A 22,044-nucleotide genomic window follows, 5' to 3' on the forward strand; every position below is an offset into this window, starting at 1 on the left:
TGGATTTTATGAATTTTCATCACGAAGCGAAAGTGGTACTAAGCTGCGTTTCCGCACGTCATCACGAAGATGCGTTGGGATGTGTTTCCAAAGTGCGTGACTAACGCAAGTATTAGTTATGAAAGCACACCGCAGTTCAGTTTATGCTTTATTATCAAAAAACCGCTGCAATTTATTAAATTTAACCGCTGCAATAACATTGCGCGTAGAACAGTTTTCTCAAGGGTGTCACCCGGTCTTCAAAAACTGTGCTACAAAACGCGCGCGGCGCTGCTGTCAGCTCGGAGTATAACAGAAGTGTGAAAAGAAAACGGTCGCACGGGAGTGAAAGAGACCTCCCCATTACGAATACTTGGTCAGGTTCGTTCATAAGGTTGGAAGGTTCAAAGTTAGGTTTGAAGATTGGTTGGGAACTGGAAAAAAGAGATAGATTGATTCGAGCTCGAATGCTCGAAATGCTTGCTTGTGTTTCCTTCGGAGTGGTGCAGTTTTCGATGGTGTAGTTTGTTGTTTTATCTTGCACGCGCAAAGTGATTTGCTAGCCTTGCGATAGCGCAGCAGCCCCGAGTTCAGCATTGTAAGAAGTGAAACTAAACGTCCGTCCTGTAGTGTGATTGGCAAAAAACACGGTGTGCGTGCAGCACCTTTACTGCAGAGTACTCTTCTCCTGGCTTCCGCTGGCTCCTGCCCGTTGTGCCTTTGTCGCGGGGATGGTGTGTGCGCAGTTGCAGTGAATATTGTTTACATCAAACGTGATCCGGATCCGGTATCCGAGTAATTTCCAACGGTGTGAAGCTTTTGCGAATGAAAGAAGGCATTCCGGGCGCACGGAACATGATTCGCGGGGATCAATTAGTAACAGACGGGGTGCGATGCAGCAGCATCGAACGCATCGTGTCATCGTGATTTTCTTCCTGTTCTTTACACCGCTACTGGCGCGTCCGCTATCAGCAACAGCATCACGGTCTCTTTGTATCGGGCCACGGCACACCGTGGGTGGAAAGAGACGGGCACAAGGAAGGATAAGGGCAGGATTGAAAGAGGGACCGCGACGCGCATCGCATCGCTGCGACAAACCGGACCAGCGCCGCGAACACACACATGTGCCCCCGGCGTCGCTGTCGCCATTGCCATTGATCAGGACCATTGGAAACCGCCTGGAGCACAAATTATGCTGCGACGTCCAGAACGGCAATTCATGTCCCAACAATTGTGAAAGTCGCTAGGAAGAGTTCGTGCAGAAAAGGATCTTCTTTTCGCTTCCCACAAGGCCCTTGGGCTTCGGACGCTTCCAGCAACATTGTCCCTGCATCACACACACACACACATGTAACTTGCTGGAAGTGCTCGAATCAGCTCGGAGCGTTGTATTGGTATCCTGTTGTTATGTTGCGTGCCATATATTCAGCAGCGCTCCCGGGTGTGCAAAAAAGGAAAGATCTTCGCAACAGGATTTTGAGACGACTGCCAGCGCTTCAGCTTCGCTCGCATCATCCATCGAAGCAACCAATGCTCGACCGATGTGATGTTTTCTAGAGTCGTCGTCGTTTCGAGTGTGACATCTGTTCACTGTTCCAGCGGACCGCCCAGCAGCGGCAGGAGGGAAAAGCTTTTATCTTAATTGTGCGTCCTGTTTATGTGTGTGCTCGTGTGGTTAGAGAACGGGACGAAGCCGGGGAGAGTGCGGTGAGGTGTAAAGCCAACACCCTTTCGGTGGGGCGCAATGAAGGGACAATAGTGATAAAGAACAATAATGTGTTTCGTGGTTACAAGCAGAACAACAGAGAATTAAAGTGTCCTCAGCGAGGGGACAGGACCGGGGGGAAGCCTCGAAGGACCGGGGCAAAGCCCGCAAGGTTGTGTGCGTGAGCGTCGAATCTGCGATCTGTGTCCTATCAGAAAATGACTCATTCACACGATTATCCTGCGCATCCTGTTGCCGATTCAACGCCTTCTGAGGTTAACAATCGACAGTTTAGGGCGATAGTTTTCGAATGAATAACTTTTTATATGATTTGAACGAAGGCAAGGACAAGAATGAAGGCGTTGATGATAATAATGGTTGAGCGGAACGGTTCGGATCCGCAACTAGCGTCATTGAAACATCTTGTAATGGAACGGAATGGGGTCCCACTTGAGCGATAAGAAAACGGCTGACGAAAGCGTTATCTCGACGGGGCAAACCGAGGCACTTGCTCGCGGCTGTGTAAACCCGTTGCCCCAATGGAGACCGTATAAATCTACTTCATTGCTGCCTTCTGCTCCATGGCACGGGGGGGCCCAATGATGAATGGGCACGAAAATGGAAACCGGCAGCGACTTTCGTGAAACGAAAGGATGTTAACTTTTTTACGACCTGCGGCCGGTCGGTGGCCGTATTGATTACACAACAGTATCAAGGAGCGTGGACCCCCGAAAATAATGCTAACCGCAACGGGAAGACGAGTATCACGTTCATCGATTTTGTTGTTGGCTTCGGTTCGCTCGCTTGGTGTTTTTTCGCGCCGTCCACTTCACGAGAACCGTCCACTCGGACGATCTTGAGTCAGCCGGTCGAGCCGACTCTTGGAACACACACGGTAGGGCTCATGAGTCATCCGCCACATTCCTCCTCCGTAGTAGTATGAGTAGCACGCAACGCTCGCTAGAATTTGCGGTCAATTGAATCTGATTCCAATTCCGATATTTTTCCCTCGCACTCGCGGCTGGCTAACTAAGCATTCAGCAGCATATCTCATAGTGTGCGCCCCCTGGGATCGGCCTCGGTCATTAATGGGATGCACATTTACGAATCATTAGGCGCGCGCTCCGTTCTCGTTGAAAGAAAAAGAGGCATTCAAACACAGCCTCCTTGGATCGCTTAACAATCGACACTCGACAGTGCGCCGGTGTTGTAGCGGTTTCTATGTAGACCTGACCTACTGAGAAACGTTTACTGTGCTTCAGATAGGCTACTTGAGACTACGGGTGTACGTTTGAGCAGCAGCTTATCAGGTTAGTTTCGCGCATTTCTACGCCGTTATTAATCGTGCGTACGTGCGCCGGATGGACCGAAGAAAGCTACCGGAAGCGGTCTTTTAAGGGAAGAACCCCAAAAGTACGCGGGTAAGGCGTAAGGCTGGGCCTAGCATAAACACAGTTTGTCCAAACACGTAGCCGACCGTCCGGCGACGGTTATTGTTTCGCGCCGTTGCGCTTCCAGGCCCCCGGCGAGTGTCTTCAACCTTCGACCATTTCTGGTCTCAACCCCTTCTTGGCACCCCAGCATATGGCCAGCTCCAAGCCGCGTTCTTCATAAGTGCCCCCCCGCTTGCCCCCCCAATCCAACTCTAAATGCAGTCAGCAGTTCTATGCCTCGTTTTTTTCTCTCGCTTCTTTCGTAAACGTTACATTCCCTTCCGCGATGCCACGGTTGATTTCCTGTGTCCTCTGTGCCGTGCCGCGTGTGCCACTCGCGGACAAACGCGAGGGGCATGGGGCCAGTTATTGCTTATGCGGCAACAACACGCATTATTTGAGGGAAACGTTCTTATTGCGTGGCCGACGAACGAAAAATAAAAAAAATCACGATCATGTGTTCCTGGAAACGGGCCGCGCCGCAGGGCTACTCTCCTACTTGCACACACCCGTTGCGTGGCTTGCTATGCTGCGCAGTCTGCAGTGACAGCATGTTTATTTGTCCTCCTCCGGGGCTTGAAAGTAGCCGCGCGTCGCCGCCGCCTTGGAGCCGAAAGCCCTTCCGCTGGCTACTGGGATGCCCAAGATGCTGCTTGGTTCTGTTTATAATTACTTTCACAGAACGTTCGTTCGTCTCGTGTGTGGATCTGTTTTACGTTTGTCTACTTGGGCCTGGGGTAATGCGACCCCCATACCCCGTTCAGAACGCGCACCCTGCATTGTGTCCGATCTCGATGATCGTTGATCTTCACGCCACACGGAAGATCTCTGCTTCTGGTTTGTGCTCTCTGCGCCCACAAAGCGCATGTATTGTATCCGGTTGGCTCGGAAAAGAAAACTCGAAGGGGCTCGAAGGGGCTCGAAGGGCGGTTGCCGCGTATCGGAAGCAGTTCTCGGTATGCGACGATTAAAAACCCGAACCCTGACAGCCCTTCGGCGTGTGTGCCATATTGATGCCCGAGAGGGGAATGAATGCATCTTGCGTTTGCATTCATCAGCCTTATTGTGGTGCGCCACGCATCGTGAGACGTCCCAGTGGTCAAACGATCATAAATGGTGGTTGCTCTCTGCCGAGACGAGTCCATGTTGCGAAATGTTGCTACGTAGTGTCGGTTCTGTTACGCACAGGTTCCTCTCGGTGCGTGTTCATCGAGTTATGAATATCAATTAGTGTGCTCGTCATTAGTCTGAGTGCCGCCTGCAGAGGACGGGTCCGGTGTTCGCAGTCCTGTAGCGTACTAAATATTCAATGCTGTTTAGGTGAGAAGAGCGCTACCCCGCACGAATACGAACGATTGTTTCTAATTTTGCCATAAAAGGGCGCTACGAACGGCTAGGGCGCCCCCCCGAAGCCGGAGGGTTGAGTGCAGTCAGTGTCCATGCAAAACTGGCATGCGTTCATAAATATCAATATTGGATGCGCACACACAAGGAGAGAGCATATTGACCCAGTCGGGCGGTCGCTTCATAGGTAGGGTGGCCGGACACATCACCGTCCGTCCGTTGGGTGGGCGTGCAGTTTAACAGACGATTTATTTCAATCAAGGCTCACCCTGTTCTTTCGTTCGCCACGGGCCTACAAATCCTGTACAGTGTCCTGCGTATCGAGCGATCGCTGTACCGCGATCGATGAAATGGGGTCAATTGATTTCACGCACACGGGAGAAAAAGGATGTTGCCAATCAGCGGGGCGATGGGGAAGTCGCCGGTCAATCTCGTTCAGCAACAAGATTGATCGCGCGCACTTCGCGATCGCAGCACTTTGTGTTCATCACTGTGTTCCTGTGACTTGTTTTACAGTAAGCTTTTGTAGTGCCATAAGAACCACAATTTTTGCCATTGAGCGAGAGAAAGAGAGAGAATTCTCCGGTGTGGAAAGTGCGCGCAAGCATCCTTTCATCGGTCCCCGGAAGAAGAAGAGTTTTGGAAAAAAAGGAAAACCGAGTGCGCGATCGATTCCCATCCTAGAGCTTCTGGGCAGTGACACCGGAAACAATAGTATGAAAATATGAGTGCGTCCACACCGCCAACGCAACAGTCGGCCGCTGCCGGTGGCCCCCCGGTGCCGCCGGTGAAACCGATCCTCTCGTCGCCCGGTGCCTACATGGCCAACTTTCAGCCCGCCAGTGGGGGTGCCCCGGTCGCCACCGCGACGCCACCGACGATCACGGCCGGCATCCATGGGACCAACAAAACGCACGAAAAGCCCACGATAGCCGCCCGGCCGATACCGCCTCCGAAGTTGCCAAACTATTCGTCCTCGTTCAACAAGATCGATCGCGATCGCAACGAGTTCACCAAGATGGACAAGGCGGAAAGGGAAAAGGTTAGCTGTCTCTGCTGTGTGTGTGTCCGTCTCTGTTTCGCGCGCGTTCGATTTGGAAGTTCGATTTAGGTGGCCGGGAATTCGACCACGCTATGGTGTGCCTCTGCCTGCCGCGGTTCGCGGTTAATTGACCATTCTGCAGCCAATTAAAACATAAACATGAAATTCGTACTAACAAGATTAACCAACCGACCAACCGACCGCGGGAGGCAGGCAGGCCCCGTCCGGGATCATTATTGTAGTTTATTTCGATGGGGCGATAATTTAATCAGCAAACCAACGTGCCGAGCGAACGTGCGGGCCATAACGAGCCAATCTGCGTGCCGCGGGGGTTGGTTCGCCAAATTAGAGCGCCCGTTAGGCGAAAAAAGTCCAGAATGCAGAGGTTTGTTGCGTAGAGCTCATACGCTTATCCGGAAGCGGCGTAAATCTAGTTTTTCCACCATCAGTTGCAGAGTATTTATGCCACGAAATTTGACGCACGCACCTACCTTTCGGCTGGAGAATGTCTTGACTCTTGACAACACATGAAGCGCACTAACTCCATGCAACTAATCATGCGTGTTTGCATTTTTACAAAACCAAGCGCAATTATTCAACCCCGGTTCAAAGAGTGTCCTCCGCGGCACGCGCTCTCGTAGTAGTTGTGGCAAGCGGTTGGTTCACTCGGCATACTGCGGCAAATCTGGGTCGGGCAGTTACTGTTAGTGCATCATTTGCATTCGGGGAATAAATATTCCCGACATGCACACTCTTACACCATTCCAACCGGGGCACGAATGGAACTTGTAACTTGTCCTTTCTAATTCCCTTGCTTGCAAAACAATACTTTTGCTCGTTTCAGTTGGCAACGAAGCGCGAAATGTTTTTCAAATCGGAAAGCAATAGCCCGTCGGGACCGCCACCGAACCCGCCGGTGGCAGGGCTGAACAATCTCAACCTGGCTAACAACAATGTGATCGTGAGTAGTGCGCGCGCTGTGTGCTTTTGTACCCATTTCTGACACATCAGGACCATCGCCTTGCTCATCTCTCTAAAATTCATCTTCGTCCTCTCGCCCCAGCATAACAACAACGCATCGCATCTAAACAACGCCTCGAACGCCGCGGGCAACGAAAAGCACAACAGCGGCAGTGCCGTGAGCGGCGGCGGTGGCATTAACAACAGCTCGCAGGCCACTACTACCACTAACACCAGCTCATCATCGTCGTCGTCGATTGGCGCAATGGTCTCTAATCACAGTACTACTAACAACAATCACAGCAGCTTAAACGGAGCGGCGGTCACGAACGGCGGTGGCGGCGGTGTCAACGGGCTGGCCACCAGTATGAACAGTATTTCGCTGAAGGAGAAACGGGACGCACTGCTGAACCACCACGTGGACGGTTCGGCGAACGGGCACGGCCACCACCATCACCCGGAGACGGGTAAGCTGGCGGTCGAGCGCCACGAGAAGGAGAAGCCGGTGGTCAAGTCGAAGCCGAAGGAACTGGACGGCTACGTGGGCTTCGCGAACCTGCCGAACCAGGTGTACCGGAAGGCGGTCAAGAAGGGCTTCGAGCTCACGCTGATGGTGGTCGGCGAGTCGGGACTCGGCAAGTCGACCCTCATCAACTCCATGTTCCTGTCGGACATTTACCATACCGAGCAGCACCCGGGACCGTCGCAGCGCATCAAGAAAACGGTCGCCGTCGAGAGCACCAAGGTGCTGATGAAGGAGAACGGTGTGAACCTCACGCTGACCGTCGTCGATACGCCCGGGTTCGGGGATGCCGTGGACAACAGCAACTGGTACGTGCTAGGCAGGGTCGGCCACAGTCTACATTGTGTCACAGTTCACTTCATTGCTTGCCATTGCTTCTTTTTTTGTCCACCCCGTAGCTGGATACCGATCGTGGACTTTGTGGAGTCCAAGTACGAGGAGTACTTGACGGCCGAATCGCGCGTCCACCGGATCGCCATCCCCGATACGCGTGTGCACGTTTGTCTGTACTTTATCGCCCCATCCGGGCACGGGCTGAAACCGTTGGACATTGAGTTTATGCAGCGGCTGTGCGATAAGGTCAACATCATACCGGTCGTCGCGAAAGCGGACACACTGACCCCGGAGGAAATCACACTGTTCAAGAAGCAGGTACGCGACGAGCCCCTATGCGCCGTCAAGTGGTGCACCACCATTAATCATACTTCCATCTGCCTTGCCTTCCGTTTCGGGACAGATTCTCAATGAAATTGCACAGAACAAGATTAAGATTTATGATTTCCCGGACCCGCTGGATGAGGAGGAGGACGCCAAAGTGCTGCGGCAGCTACGCAGCCGCGTACCGTTTGCGGTTGTCGGGGCCAACGCCATCATCGAGATCGATGGCCGCAAAGTGCGTGGACGGCGCTATCCGTGGGGTATCGCCGAAGGTACGTCGCTGTCTTTTTGGGGTGGGGTGATGGCGTGTCCGTGAGCTGACCGTAACGGTTATCGTGGGCATTTTAGTTGAAAACTTGGAACACTGCGATTTCATCGCCCTGCGCAACATGGTCATCCGGACGAACCTGCAGGACCTGAAGGACGTAACCAACAACGTGCACTACGAAAACTATCGCTGCCGAAAGCTGGCCGGGCTCGGCAGTGATGGGAAGGCCAAACTAAGCAATAAGTAAGTGTTCCGTTCCCATTGCGCTAGAGCAAGAGGGTAGTTTTGTAGGCTTCTCTGATACACGGTGCGATCGATCGATCCCTCGATTACTAGTGGGGCATTGGCTTTAATTTGTCTGTTCTATTTTTATTACTTTCATTTTTGTAACACTTCCTGTGCACACCTTCACCTTCACTGCGGCGCTCTCCCGGGTAACACTAAATTCATATTCATTTCTCACCCCGAACATCATCATTCACTCAGCTTATGCAATATTGGATCTGCTAACACAAACGGTACCACCGGATGGTAAGTGTGTTCACTTTCAACCAATAAACCAAACCAAAACCATGTGGTCGTGGGTAGTATTGGGTACTCTTTGGCTTAGAGCTCGTTGAGAAGATGATACCTAACCAAAAAACTAAAGTGTGCTGCTGTTGGTGGTGGTGGTGTACCCGAGTTCCTTCAGAGCTGACAAGCCTTCCCCAAAGTAACGAACGGAACGTGGCATCACGAAATTCACGCGCTTGCATGCAGCTCGTTGCACCTACTTTGCTTTGCTCGTTCATCAGCTCGAAATTTAGATGCTTAGAGGATGTAAAACGTAAACAATTGTGAAATTTCTCGATCCCTTTTCCCCTTTTGAGCGAGATCTTTGGCCGGTGTGCTGATTAGTGTGTCTGTTGATCGCCCCACAGGAATCCGCTGGCTCAGATGGAAGAAGAGAAGCGAGAGCACGAGTCGAAGATGAAAAAGATGGAAGCCGAAATGGAACAGGTGTTCGAGATGAAGGTGAAGGAGAAGAAGCAAAAGCTCAAGGACTCGGAAGCGGAGCTCACCAGGCGCCACGAGGAGAGAAAGAAGGTAAGCAGACTAAGATCCTGGCACCGTCGTGTGCGGGCACCCTTTAAACACGCGTCACTTTTCTGTGTTTTAGGCACTGGAGCTCCAGATCCGTGAGCTGGACGATCGCCGGAAGGCGTTCGAGCACGAGAAGGCCGATTGGGAGCAACAGAATGGCGTCACCCTGGACGAACTGCGCCGCAAGAGCCTGGAAGCGAACAGTAAAGAGTGAGTGTTTTTTTTTGCACCTCCATCGGTACCATCGTCTCTCTACGTCTCCCTCCGATGATCTGTCTATCTCTTTACTTTCCCCACTTATCACTTTGTACTGTTGTTACGATTTTCGGTAATTTTGTATTTTGGAACTTCATTTTTCTGTGTGTTTGTTTTGTTTACAAGTTTTGATTTGTTCGCTAATTTTTTCAATCTCTTCACCTCCTGGGGCTGGGGTTCATACGATCAAACATATGGGGTTGATCAATTCGTCGTTCCAACATGACTGCTGCTGCTGCTGTTGGGTGCTTGACCGTACTTTTGTGGGACCACAGGGTCGCATATTCCGCATCCCTCAGCAGATGTGGTTCCGAAGAGAGTAAACTTTGCGGACAATGTAACGCGCAATCCAACCATTGCGGCGCCACCAATGCTTTGCCGGTGTTGTCGTCACTGTTCTGTTTGCTTCCTTCCCAAAGTGCGCCTTTTGTTTTTGTGTTCTGGAATGTGATACTTTTTTCTGGTTGTATTGTTGTCACTTGCGCTGTTATTGTCAATTGCGTTGTCGTTTGCGTGTGTGGTTCTATCTATTTTTTGTACGGTGCCGCTTGTTTTGGACTCTTTTTGTTGTTTTGTGTCGTGATCTCATTTTTGTCCATATCTCTCTCGCCTAGCTCTGTACTTCTAATTTCTCTGCCTTTTCAAAGTTCTCCTCTTACCCTGGGCGCGGAAGTACCGATTTTCATTGCCCAACATTGCTCAAATATCGCCTCTAAACCGTGGTAAAAAGTAAACAAAACTGCGCTAAATCATCGACATGAAGCTCTTGATTGTGTTTGGATTGTTTTCTTTCGGTTTGTTTTGTTTTACATTAAATTTATGGCTTGATTGCAATGAGTTTCTTTTTTTTTAGCATTGCTAGTTTTACGTTCGGTTCCTTTGTGTTAGTTTCATTTAAACTCTGCCACCGCCGCCAACGACATTTGAAGATCGATATTTATTTCGTTGTTTTTTCTTCTTCTTCTTTTTCCCTCTTGTTTACCGATCTCTTGCTCAACAAACGTAAATCAACAAACAAAAACTCTAAATTGTAATACGAAAACACAAATTAAATGGAAAAACAAACAACCAATACAACACCCCCCTAAATGGTAACAAACTCGTTGTGTGCTCTCTCTCTCTCTCTATCTCTCTGTCTCTCTGGACACATCGTTCTTTAAACCACAAAAACACTGAAATCGATAAAACAAGGAAAAGAAATTTTTGTGTGAGTAACCTGACCGGCTGTACTTTGCCTTCGTTTTTCTGTAAACTAATATAAAACCGCCGACATAGATTTTTCGTCACGTCACTCACCTTTCGCGTCTTTCGCCCGTCATTCACAATGGCCAACAATCCGGGGAAGGGAAGGCTCCATTGGCTCTGTCCATTCTCATCTACACACACCGCACAGATTACGCACACACACACGAAGCAACTTGCGGCAGGCTTTTTGTTTGGTACAAAATCAAAGTTTTAAAATCTATCCCGGCGCAAACGGTTGCAGGCTAATAGAGCCATGGCCAAGTAGCAATTGGGCCTTGCCCGGTTTTCGTTCCATTCTCTACTAATCCGGCACCAACTAATGTCGCATGCAAGCGGTTTCCTTCCTGTAACAAGCCCGAAAGCTCTGCCAGGTTGAGCGTGCTCATTAGAGACCACAAATCTTGATTGATCACACCACACCGATCACACACCGATCAGTGCCGAAACCCCACGCCCGACACGCATCAAAATTGGAGCTTCTTTTGTATAGCCTTTGTGTGCACCCTTGAACTGGAGCATTCGTTGCAAATGATCCTAAGAACGGATCACAGTGCTGTGTGTAGTAACGGCTGTGTCCACCTTCCCCTCCCCTGTATTTAAGAGCACAACGGTGTCACGGGTTGTGCACCGTGTGACAGTACGCGTAGCTTTCCCGTCTTCGTCTCCGTGTGTATGAATAGAACTGTGTTTGTCTGTGTCTGCTGCTGTTGCTGCTGCTGCTGCCGTACGACTGATGTAAAAACCAATGCCCCCAATGCTTTCCAGGACCGCGTCTCTTGCATCAAGAAGTTCCGATGAGTCGAAGGGCAGGCGGGTGTTTGGATCGTTGCTGCGCCGGCACACTAGCTTCGGAGCGCCCGACACTACCGTCCGCGCTGCAGGCGTTGTGGGCGCTACCGGTTCGACCGCCACTCTCAATAGCGCTCTGAACAGTAACAACAACAGCACGGCGGTGACCCCCAGCCCGCAAGATCATAATAACGAATCATAAATCGCGCGCGCGTGATGCGAAGGCTCAACTAAAATGCTCTCACAATAATGCTCACGGTTCCCGGGGGGCGGGCCATTACAAATACTCACCACTACCATCACCATGTACAACCCCACCAACCCTACAATCTCTCATCACCCGAACCGAAACCACTACTAAGTACTAAACTCACTATATTTACTACCTTATTGCACCACTCACCATACGCGCTCTGTATAACTCTAACTTCTCTAACTGCTCGCGCTCGGCTTAGGGGAATCATCATCTGTTCAGAAACGGGAACGAAAACCCCGTAGAAAAAGGCAGAAGAAAGTGCAGAACATAACCTGTAAATGTTTTAAGGGTGGGCTCTGGTGCTTTTTGGAAAACTTTAGACAAGCCTCTCTCTCTCTTTCTTATCGCTCGGTCTCGGGAGTAACACTAACGGCGTGAAAAATAAATAGAAAATTGGTCCCTTTTCGCATGCACCATGACCACCCCACGTAGCTTGGTTTTTAGTACAAACGAGGCACGCACAATGTATTCTCAGAGAGCGAGCCCACAAAATGGGAACAGAGTTCAGACAGATCGTCACAAATATATATTACTCATGTGTAGGGTATTACTACTTCGCTTACCCGGTTACAAAGCGGTTTACATTAGTTTAAGATTTCAATTAAGGACTCCTCGCGAGCACGTCTCAAGGCTTCAGATAGACTCTCACACGCGTGCTAGAGACATAAGGTTATACTTTTTGATATTATTTTATACGACGACGCGCGTTCTCCTTTTGATGTGTGTCCCACATTCATTCGCCATTCACACCGTTCTCAGCATACTCACAGCCTACTCTGCTATGCTTACAACTCGGCTGGCGCTAGTAGCTAGTAGATGGTCAGGATATTCGTTACATCGTAGTAGTCAGGCAAAATTTGAAACCAAAAATTATGGCGCACCCTCGAGTGCGTTCGGAGGACAGAGAAGAAAAGAATCATTTAGAACCGATTCCGTATATCGAAAAACAATAATGTCGTAACAGAGAACCAGCACATATGCAAGTTTGAAACAAAAAAGTATAATAAATGATGAGGATTATGATGATGTTGATGGGTGCCAGCAGAGCATGTTCATCACACACCACACCTCTCTATATGAATCTGCGGATCTGGAAAGATACCTCTACCGGTGACCTACTGATGTTGTTGGCTTTTTCTTTCACTTTTGTATCTCCATGCCTGTGTCTCGGTGGCATAATCGGCTCTCACAAAACTACTGCACCCTTTTCATTTCGTGGGACCGAACTGGGCTCTCGTCTCTGTGTCTCTGTGTGGTGGAACCGTGTTTAACCGTTTCTCTGAGGTATTAATGATTTTCAACTTAAACCTTTCATTCCTTCACAAATCCTCGTTACTAAAATCCCCCATACCTTACATCGTATTAACCCCCATTTGTATGGCGTTTGGTTGTATCTAGCAATGGCACTAATTTCGCAACGTCTATTTCGATCATGTTTAGTGTGACTGTGAAAATTCATCTTCTTAACCAATCTCCCGTTCGTTGGTTGCTTAGATAGTGCCGATTGCTGGATGCAACCAACTGTCATTCCGCTTTCGTCATCCATTTGGGCATTTCATTCTGTGTCGCGCATGTTTAACTGCTAGCCAGTCATCTTTTATTGACCACACATAGTCCCTTCGTTGTTGGTTTGTTTCGTTTGATTTCTCATACTTTTGGCGCATGATTTTTAGTTTACCTGCGACGCGGTCAACTTGGAATCGATGCTTTTTCCTGAAAATCCACTTCCCCCCCACAGTAGTGGAGCGTGCAATCAGAGTCGCGTGTTGAGTGCAACGATTCGATGGAAAGGATAGGACACGTTTTTCCCAACAGTGTTCCGAAGAAAACCTCCCTTGGTATACTGGTAGTTGGTAGCTCCCTTGATTCACCCCACTCAAGCTCACCGTCCCACTGGTCTTCACACTGACCAACCGTACACACAACGCGTATCCTTTGTCCACCCTTTGCTACGTACTGTTGGCCGTAGTTAGTCCGAAGGTTGTCTTTTTCTCGTTCCTAGTAGTAATCTTTCTTTTTGCTTCTCTCTGTTGTGGTCTTTGTTGCTCTCTCGTTTGTATTCCGTTTCATTTCGTATCTCGCTAGGTTATGTTCATTGTACTTTCCGTACTTAAGAACTGTCCCATGTTTCAACCTTAATGTTTTTTCCCCGTATGCTCCTATCAACGCTCACTACTTTCAGAACTGTGGACGGCAAAGATAAAGGTAAGAAAAAGAAGGGCCTGTTCTAGAGTTTCGGACACCGTTAGAGTGTGGTGTGAGCCGATGGCGGAAAAGTGTGCGTGCGTCTGCGACACTCTCTCTCACATCCGGGGAATTATGATCCGGATACATTGAGTGCGAGTGGCCTAGAGACAGAAAACTGCATTCTACCCTATGCCGGGGTAGCCCACCAGCCAGCGATGCGCAGCCATTGCAGTAATATGGAGCCGCACGCGGGAGCCTCTAAGAGAACTGGCCGCCACCGCGCCCGCACACTTTTACTGCTGTTACTCCCGCTCTGCCGCTACACCTCAAACGGAGCAAAAATTGTAAAGTTAAACACACTACACACACTTCATAGATCGATCAGAAAGAGCTCATGAACTTTCCTCACACACCGCGCCGCGTCGATCATCGATCATCGATATGATCACGTGACGCAGCGCCAGCACAGCATCGTTACCCCCCTCCTACTTATAACGATCGTTTATCGTGGCGCGTAAATCATTGTATTCCTGGTGTGCGTGTGTGTTTGTATTAAAAGTAAGCTGAAGGCATAGAAAGGATATCGGAAAAGGATCGGACCTTTCGGGGCTGCCGCTTTCCTCCGTCATACGTAATGCTCCCAAAAAAATAACAAAATCATAAAATTACAAGCCATGTTACTGTGTGCGTGTGAGCAAAACAACAAAACGTGACGGTTTCCGGAAACGTACACTAAACTCAAAATTACGGCCCACCGCTTTCATGTTGTCGGATTGTTTGGGCCCCCTTTTTTGTGTGTAATACAAACAACGATGAAATAATAGTTCAACAAAAACGCAAGCGCACACCACCAACAACAACAACCCTGCTAACGGATATAAATGCCATATATTAGTATTTAACGTGTATTGTATATTTATTGCATCGTTTGTTTTTAAGATAAAATGGCTTATTTTTATATGACGAAGAAAACGAAATAGTGGCGTGGTAGACAACCATTTTGTAAATCTTATTTTTTCCCTTTTATCGTGTGTATACACACATACACACACCAGAGACGAGAGACCGTGCGGACATTGATAGGCAAAGAATTGAACAAAGTTGCACAAAGAGACACGAGCTACTATAGAGCTTGTAATGACGAAAACGCGGGTAAGACACAAAACAGAGTGCAGCTAACCACACAAACACACGTTTTTCAAGATACTTGGAAAGTTGGAAAGAGAGATTTATTTATGAGATTAACGGAAGACAACCAACAATCACAATGTTGAAGTTGTGTGAACGATGGAATGGTTTATGCACCTCTCGAACGCGAACGCAATGCAACAACGAACAACAACATATATTAGAACAATCGTCTTCGCTCAATTCGACAAAACACACAAGACACGTTCCTCGGCGATTGAAAGCGATTTAAAAGTATATAAAATAATTAAATAATTCACTTATAGAGTGCAACATATAAAACAGGAAGCAATTGATAACAGCAAACAAAAAACATCAAGAAGCAACGGCGATAAGATTTCACGACTTTTCTCTTTTTGATAATTAGAATGAGCAATTGTCACGCCAAGCGCCGCCCCGTTCGGCTGTGACACGGCACACGGCCTACTATACTACCCCGTTTGCAAGCAGGGCTAACTAGGATCAAGAAGGTTTAGATAGAAAGGCACCGCGCGTACTATGTGTGTCGCGCGCACAACAAGCATCTTGGAATTAAGAATAAGAGAGCGACCACCGACACATACCCGGGCGGCGGGTGCATTGAGTAGCACACAGCCTACTTTCTACAGAGAGAGTACAACAAACAACGAATGATAGAAAGGAGGCCCTTCCCGACCAGAGAGTCACCGTCGGAGCACGACAAACCCGGGGGGGCGACGTCAAATGATATTTTCCGTACGTGTGGAAAGTATGCATTTCATTTCGACGTCCGTCGCGATCGATTGGACGCATTGGGCGTGGTGGCGAAGAATAAATCCTTTTTAAAATATTCCTGCACCCATCTCGGCGCATTCGCGCGTACTGCGACACCGGCCCCGGCCTCCTCTTAGAGACTTCCGGTGACCGGCATTATTTGTAGCGAAACAGAGGGAGAGAGAGAGAGAGAGAGTGGCGTGTGCAAACCAATAGAACCGCAAAAGAAAAGGTATATTTTCTGCTTTCCGAGAGCGCGCCTAGTTAAACCAAGGGCCGTGAAGGTCGCCAAATGATGATGGCTTTTAAAAGTTTAATATCCAATCAAATCTGTACAAAACGAAAGATAAATTTGAACTCTCAATACTCTCTCCGAACAAAAAACCACACACAACCCACATCAAATAAAACTCTTAAAGCATTCGCGTCTCACGTTCTGATAGCACGTTCTGATAGCAAAAGAAAGATTAGGTGAAATGATGATGATGAGAGAGAGTGACAGGGATACAATCATTTATTCCCCGTGGACCACCGGAACCCTGGGTGTCCAGTAGAGCAACAGTTAAGATCGATTTACTATTAACGATACTGTGTAAAAGACACACCACTCTTGGTAGAGTAGAAGGGGCGCGCAAACGATGCCGTCGTCGCGCACATATAGGAGCGTCGTTTTTAAAAGGGCGCAACAGGTTAAAACGCGAGGACAACAATTGAAACCGTGTGTGGTGACACACACGTGAGACTGATTATGAAGCTCATTTTGCTCAAAATGTCTCACTGCTGCTAGAGCTGCTTGTGCTTGCTTGTTTGGCTTGCTTAAGTTTTGTTTAATGGAGCGAAAACTGCACGCGTAGAAAAAAAACGTCCGATCAGTCGCCGATATCAGGAGGGCGCACGCGTTATCACGCGGATAGAAGCATTCTTATCGACAAGAATCGTGTTCAAAAAGGCGGAAAACGTGACCGAATTTGTTTGCCAATTGCGCGCACACTCTCTCATTCGCTACGCGCGCTTTGCGTTACACGCGATCGATCAAACGATCAAGCTTTTAGGTGTGTATGTGTCCCCCTAGGCTCTCTTTCGCACCCTCGCTCTCTCGCTCTCAGTTTATTACGTTTTTTTCTCCTAAACATAAAATGCTTATTATACTGTAGTCATATAAAGAGGAAAACTATAAACACCTACCAAAATAAGCAGAGTGAAATATTGGAATAGAGCTGGTGGGTGATGGGGTTGGCCGACGCGTCTGGTGTGTCACAAGAGTCTCATGGCCTGTGCGGGGTCGGAACAGAACAAGCAGAGCGGAGCAGTGCAACACGTGTTGTGGATGGGCAGAGGATAACACGGCATGAGACCAACGATTTATGCGCACCTATGCTTTGTGTTGTGAGAACAGGATTAAACAAAAATTATTAAACAAGACGGGGATTATGCTTAAGAAAAGACTGTGTGTGTTTCGAGATCAACTTTATTGCCGAAACCTTTGGGGGAGTATCTGGAAATCCGAAATCGAAGAAGCAGTTCCCTCTGCAACATGTGCATTATCGTAAACTTTGTTGTCTTCGCTTCGCGATAACACACGTTTGGGACGACGGTTCCAAATCCACCAGGCAGTCAGGGTGGGCTGCTCCACCACCGACGATAAAACAATCGGGGCGGACCTGTTGCGGTACGCGTAAACCGATTTGGCCCGGGCTTTCTGGAGGGGGGTTTCGTGGCCCTAGCTTCTTGTGCAATTTCTTTTTATCGCAGTCGGTACGTAGCCGTCGGTTGGCCACGATATCTTTGGAGGGCGGCCTTCGGAAATGGCGGCCTACGTTGTGATTCCAGTGATTGTGCTGACGATTGTTGCCATTTGGTTGCTCGTGGTAAGGAAGAGAGGAAGCGATCTAGCGATCAGATGTGGGCCAGCAAGCCAGGTGATCGTAAGAAGGAACCAGGCGTGTGACGACAGGATAGGTTTTCGTTCGGACGGACGTGTGTGTGTCTGTGAGTCAGAGAGTATTTTTTGCCAGCGGTTCCGGGTGGGGTTCGGATGTTCTTCTTATCGGACGTTAAGCCACAGTGTCTCGCGCAACAAGTCATCGAATTGGATAAAACCGAACGGGGAAGAACCGTTACCACCCGTCGCACGACTGTGTTCCCGACGACGGCGGTGGCAAGGTGTTACTATAGAATGACTATAAATTTTTACTTCGCAGTATCTGTACGACAAACGGTTCAAAAAGCAACTGAGTACAATGCAACATACGACCCACGCGACGGGTATGTATATGGCTCTGCGTGGACAAAAGCGACTCGTTTGGGTACAGCACATGATACGGGTACGGGTTGTTTTACGCTTTTGATTAGCTTGCCGCCGGCAGCAGCAGCAGCAACAGCAGCAAGAAGGTATAGTTTACACAATTTCCAACACCGATGCGGATGCCAACGGAAACAACACAACCACCATTCAAATTGGTCCCGACGGACACATTAGGCCCCCTCAGTATGGATACACGAATCAGAATTTGGTCGTTGTACCCAAAGGTATGCTACGCTGTTGCTGGGAAATTCTCAGGAAAAAACGGTTCACCAACTAACCCATTTTACAGATCTGCCACCTTCCTACGAGCAAGTGACCGGCAATCGCGACCCGATTGCAACCAACAATGGCACGCAATCGTAAAAAATCTCAGAGACAAATGGGCGAAACAAAAGTACTATCGGCGGTAACACTTCATTAAAAATGCTCCAAAACATCTTCGAAAGCAGACTCTTTAATACAAATAACGAACCAACAACATCCTTACACTAACCGAGCTCGTTCACTTCACGCTTCCACCGTTCAGGATCGCTTGTAGTGACGGTCCCTGGCGGCCGTACGGATCGTCGGGAAGAAAGAAGCAGTCTTTTACCCACGTGTACCCAATCACGCGAGTGGCAATGATATGCCGCCACGCTGGAATGTGAAGTAATTGTGTTGAATGAGCACACCGCCGGTTCACAGAGACAAGGGGCAAACGGGCTTACCGGGGCATACGTCGAGCAGATCGCGAAAGTTGTCGTTCGACACGATCGCTCCGTCAAACTGTTCCGCCACGGAGAGTATCAACCTGCAAAACAGAGTGAGTTCATTAGCAGCGGGCGTTCCGACGATCACCCCGCGAGCGTACACGTACCGATCATCGTATGTCGAGGAACATTGGCCCGGAAGCGATTTGCTGGGCGCCAGGATCACTTCCCCGTTGTCGCGAAGCCGTTCCAACAGCGCATAGTCAGTGCTCTGCGATCTCTTCAACCTACAAAACGTGCCAATGGGAAACGCCGTGCCGACTGTGGCTGTATTGGATGGATATTGGGAAGATGACGATAATGGCCGGACTGTACTTACTTGTATTGAGGCACAACGGCCATTACCTCGTGGCCGAGCTTTTGGAAGTATTTTATACATAGGTGGAGCCCTTTAACGGAAAACATTTTGCCGTTCAAATGGCTAGAAGAAAAAAAAGTAAACGCGGGGTCCCGGTTTGGTGTGAGTTTCGTCCGAGATGATCCAACAATGCTTCCTCTTACCCATAAGCAACGTTGTTGCCGTCTATCACAATCATTCGTTTTTTGGTCTTTTGGACCATTGGCACTGGTTCGGGGTTCGCCTGTTTCACCTTGGCCTTGGTAGGTTTCACTTTACGAGGCGGTGTAGGGGCCAGGACCTTTGAGGGGCCCACATCGTACCCAAGAGGTATGCAGTCTAATGGTTTTTGACCCAGCGACTGAGGCACTGGGGCGCTGTGCGCTTCGGAGTCAGACTCATCGCTTAAATCGATCACTTCGGGTCCCTGAGTAGATGATGGGGGTTCGGCGGATGATGTGGGCTCCTCTTCGGCTCTAGTTGCCACCCGGGGTGCTGTTGTCTCATTTACGACCTGTTCAGAGAGGCACATACTTTCCATAGTGCTATCCAGCACGATGACGCTTTCGTTTGCCGTAGTTGTGTATAGGTCACCCGACTCGTCTTCGTCCGGCCGGGTGCTGTACAGCGGTATCTCCTTGACGCTTATCCCAGGATTACGATCTTCGTAGAACAACGGAACCCCAGCATCAGCAAAGCCGGCGTTCGGCGATGGGGTTGCGTTCGATTCATTCTCTTCATCCGAATCGTCGATCACGATGGTCGCACTCATCGAAGCTACATTGCGGTTGGTTCTTCTAGTGCGATTTACCGATCCAGCAGGAGATTGTTGCACGAAACCGGTTTGTAAATGGTGGTTCCACTGTGGATGAAAATTTGTCAAAACTCCAGATACCCTGCTGGCGATCCTGCCCCGTCTCTTACCTTATACATTGGGATGGCATTGGAATTTTTGAATCGACCCTTTAGGTTCGTTTTGTTCGCCTTGAATTGACTCGGAGCGGCTCCACGGTCCGCTATCATCCGTCTCCTAGCCACGCTCTCTCTTTTTTGTTTCGCCATTCCTTTAGTGCGACCCATGCTGTGAAAGCGGAGAGTTAAAAATTATAAAATGATAAATAACAGAGTTCCTCTGAGGCATTTCCGAATCGAAGTGAATACACTTGTCAGAGATTGTTGGGATTGCTAGAAACGCCAATCAAGTGCGCAGGCTCCGGGTTCGAAAGAAGCGTGAAACCTTCCGTCAGAGAAGGCGTAAAATCAATGACATTAGTCACAGGATTCGCAGTCCTGTTTCGATTGAACACAGCGCACCGAAACGGAAGGTATTTTGTGTGACTGACCCACCGAAAGTTGAGCGTGTGCCGCGTGTGGATCATGGAATCCATCTGGGAAAACATAAGCACGGCACTGGAGCTGTCGCCCGAAGTATCTTCGAAGTGGCTTCGAAAGCTACGGACCCAGTACTCGGAGGGCCATCGGCACTATCACAACGAGTCGGAACTGATCCGTAGGAAAGTGACCCATCTTACCGGAGCCAGTGTGTGCCTGCAGCTGGCTACACTTTTTCAGTACTACCATTTCGAGGCCGACAAAGACTGTGTGACGCAAAATTGTGCCGCCGTGGACGAGTTCTTTGTCGATGCCCAGTTGGATAATGTGAGACACCGTGGGGGCCCCGCTGTGGTGGTTGTTATGTGACAAATTTGCATTGCCGCTATTTTCAGAAAGACCTCGAAGCCGATGTGAAGCGATTGTTGGGTGACATGAAGGCGGATGCGCACGATCTGCCGGAGGAGGATGTACAATTTTTCCAGGATCTAGATTTGCTCGTACTAGGGTAAGTCACCGGGGGAAGGCTTGAGTGCCCGGTCACACTATTTAAATGGGACTGATCGTACACAGAATACCGGCGGAAGAGTATCAAAAGTACACCGAACTGCTGCGCAACGAGTGCCAAGTGGCAGGCACAAGTTCCTACGATAGAATGCGACTGAAGGTATTGGACTGGTTGCCGGCTTAAGACAATGCACTAACAGTGACCATTCTTGCAGCTACTTCAAACGCTGAGCCGCATTCCGTGCATTTACTCAACGAAAGAGTTTAGTGAACGGTTCGAAACCCTGGCCAGGCGCAACATTGAGCAGGAAATAGCCGATCTACAGCGGAAGTAGATCGGCTTGACCAACTTACCTCTACAGAAAGTATTAAACTGTTTGCTGTGTTCACTTCGATCATGTATCGTGTGTGGTGTGTGTGTAAATGTTCTATAACAATGTTTAACGGTTCGAGTCACACGGATGTGTTTTCCGCCGAATAAACGATCGTATTAAACCGGAAAAAACGCGTTTATCAAAAGAACATTGAATAGAAAGTTTTTGCGCATTCGACACTCGTCGTTGGTTTCACATGGTACGAAAATACGTAAACAAAGCAACGGCGCGGGAATGTCAAAAGCAGTTCAACGGTTGCCCATCCAGGTGGCGCTTCAGTGGTGTGGATTTCAAACAAAATTTTCAAGAAAACTTAATAAATTCCTACAATACGATTTTATATAATGAACAAACAATTTTCAAAACATTTTTTCCTTTTCTTCATCGGTTCTTTTCGGACTTCTATCGCGTGGCGCCGCGCGATGCTTTTCGATTCACTATCCGATTCCGCTGCTATGAGAATCCTTGGGGTGGCGATTTTTGCACCGTATTGTAAACGCGGTAATGTAAACGAATAACGCGAAGACGAGATTACTTGCTCAGGTAGTTTTCGATTCGACAGGTAAAAGGTAACACAGTGAATTTCAAGCTCTAGAATAAAGATAATAACAACATTCAGTGCTTCGAGTCCGGCCTTTTCGTCGTCAGTCCCTCAACACACAATTGTAGACGCTACTGTCTCTCTTTCCCCCTCTCCCGTTTTCGTGTTCGGGATTTTCGTAGGTTGACTCGGCTTTTTTCGGAATTTTCGTAACTTGACTCGGGTGTCAGGTTCGTCATCAAAGTTAGGTTCG

The 22,044-nt window shown here is 48.9% G+C and overlaps 3 protein-coding genes across 3 annotated transcripts; 2 read left to right on the forward strand and 1 right to left on the reverse strand.

The window, feature by feature from the left end:
• Positions 1-565: 565 nt before the first annotated feature.
• On the forward strand, positions 566-17,074 carry LOC128268334 (septin-7). The gene is made up of 10 exons (XM_053005391.1): positions 566-577; positions 4,978-5,503; positions 6,348-6,464; positions 6,567-7,294; positions 7,385-7,637; positions 7,723-7,915; positions 7,992-8,154; positions 8,832-8,997; positions 9,071-9,204; positions 13,722-17,074. The coding sequence occupies exons 2-10, from the start codon at positions 5,186-5,188 to the stop codon at positions 13,768-13,770; spliced, it is 2,121 nt and encodes a 706-aa protein (XP_052861351.1). The 5' UTR covers positions 566-577; positions 4,978-5,185; the 3' UTR covers positions 13,771-17,074.
• A 1,367-nt stretch (positions 17,075-18,441) lies between these two features.
• LOC128268335 (uncharacterized) lies at positions 18,442-21,427 on the reverse strand. Its single transcript, XM_053005392.1, has 7 exons — positions 21,231-21,427; positions 19,962-20,118; positions 19,202-19,899; positions 19,020-19,121; positions 18,808-18,927; positions 18,659-18,741; positions 18,442-18,587 (listed from the first exon to the last, which is right to left on the reverse strand). Exons 2-7 carry the CDS (start codon positions 20,115-20,117, stop codon positions 18,454-18,456), a joined length of 1,293 nt encoding a protein of 430 aa, XP_052861352.1. The 5' UTR covers position 20,118; positions 21,231-21,427; the 3' UTR covers positions 18,442-18,453.
• Positions 20,344-21,391, forward strand: LOC128268336 (uncharacterized). The gene is made up of 4 exons (XM_053005393.1): positions 20,344-20,696; positions 20,765-20,877; positions 20,943-21,036; positions 21,092-21,391. The coding sequence occupies exons 1-4, from the start codon at positions 20,415-20,417 to the stop codon at positions 21,209-21,211; spliced, it is 609 nt and encodes a 202-aa protein (XP_052861353.1). The 5' UTR covers positions 20,344-20,414; the 3' UTR covers positions 21,212-21,391.
• Positions 21,428-22,044: the final 617 nt, after the last annotated feature.

This window comes from Anopheles cruzii, chromosome 2, assembly GCF_943734635.1.
Source record: "Anopheles cruzii chromosome 2, idAnoCruzAS_RS32_06, whole genome shotgun sequence".
NCBI lineage: Eukaryota > Metazoa > Arthropoda > Insecta > Diptera > Culicidae > Anopheles > Anopheles cruzii.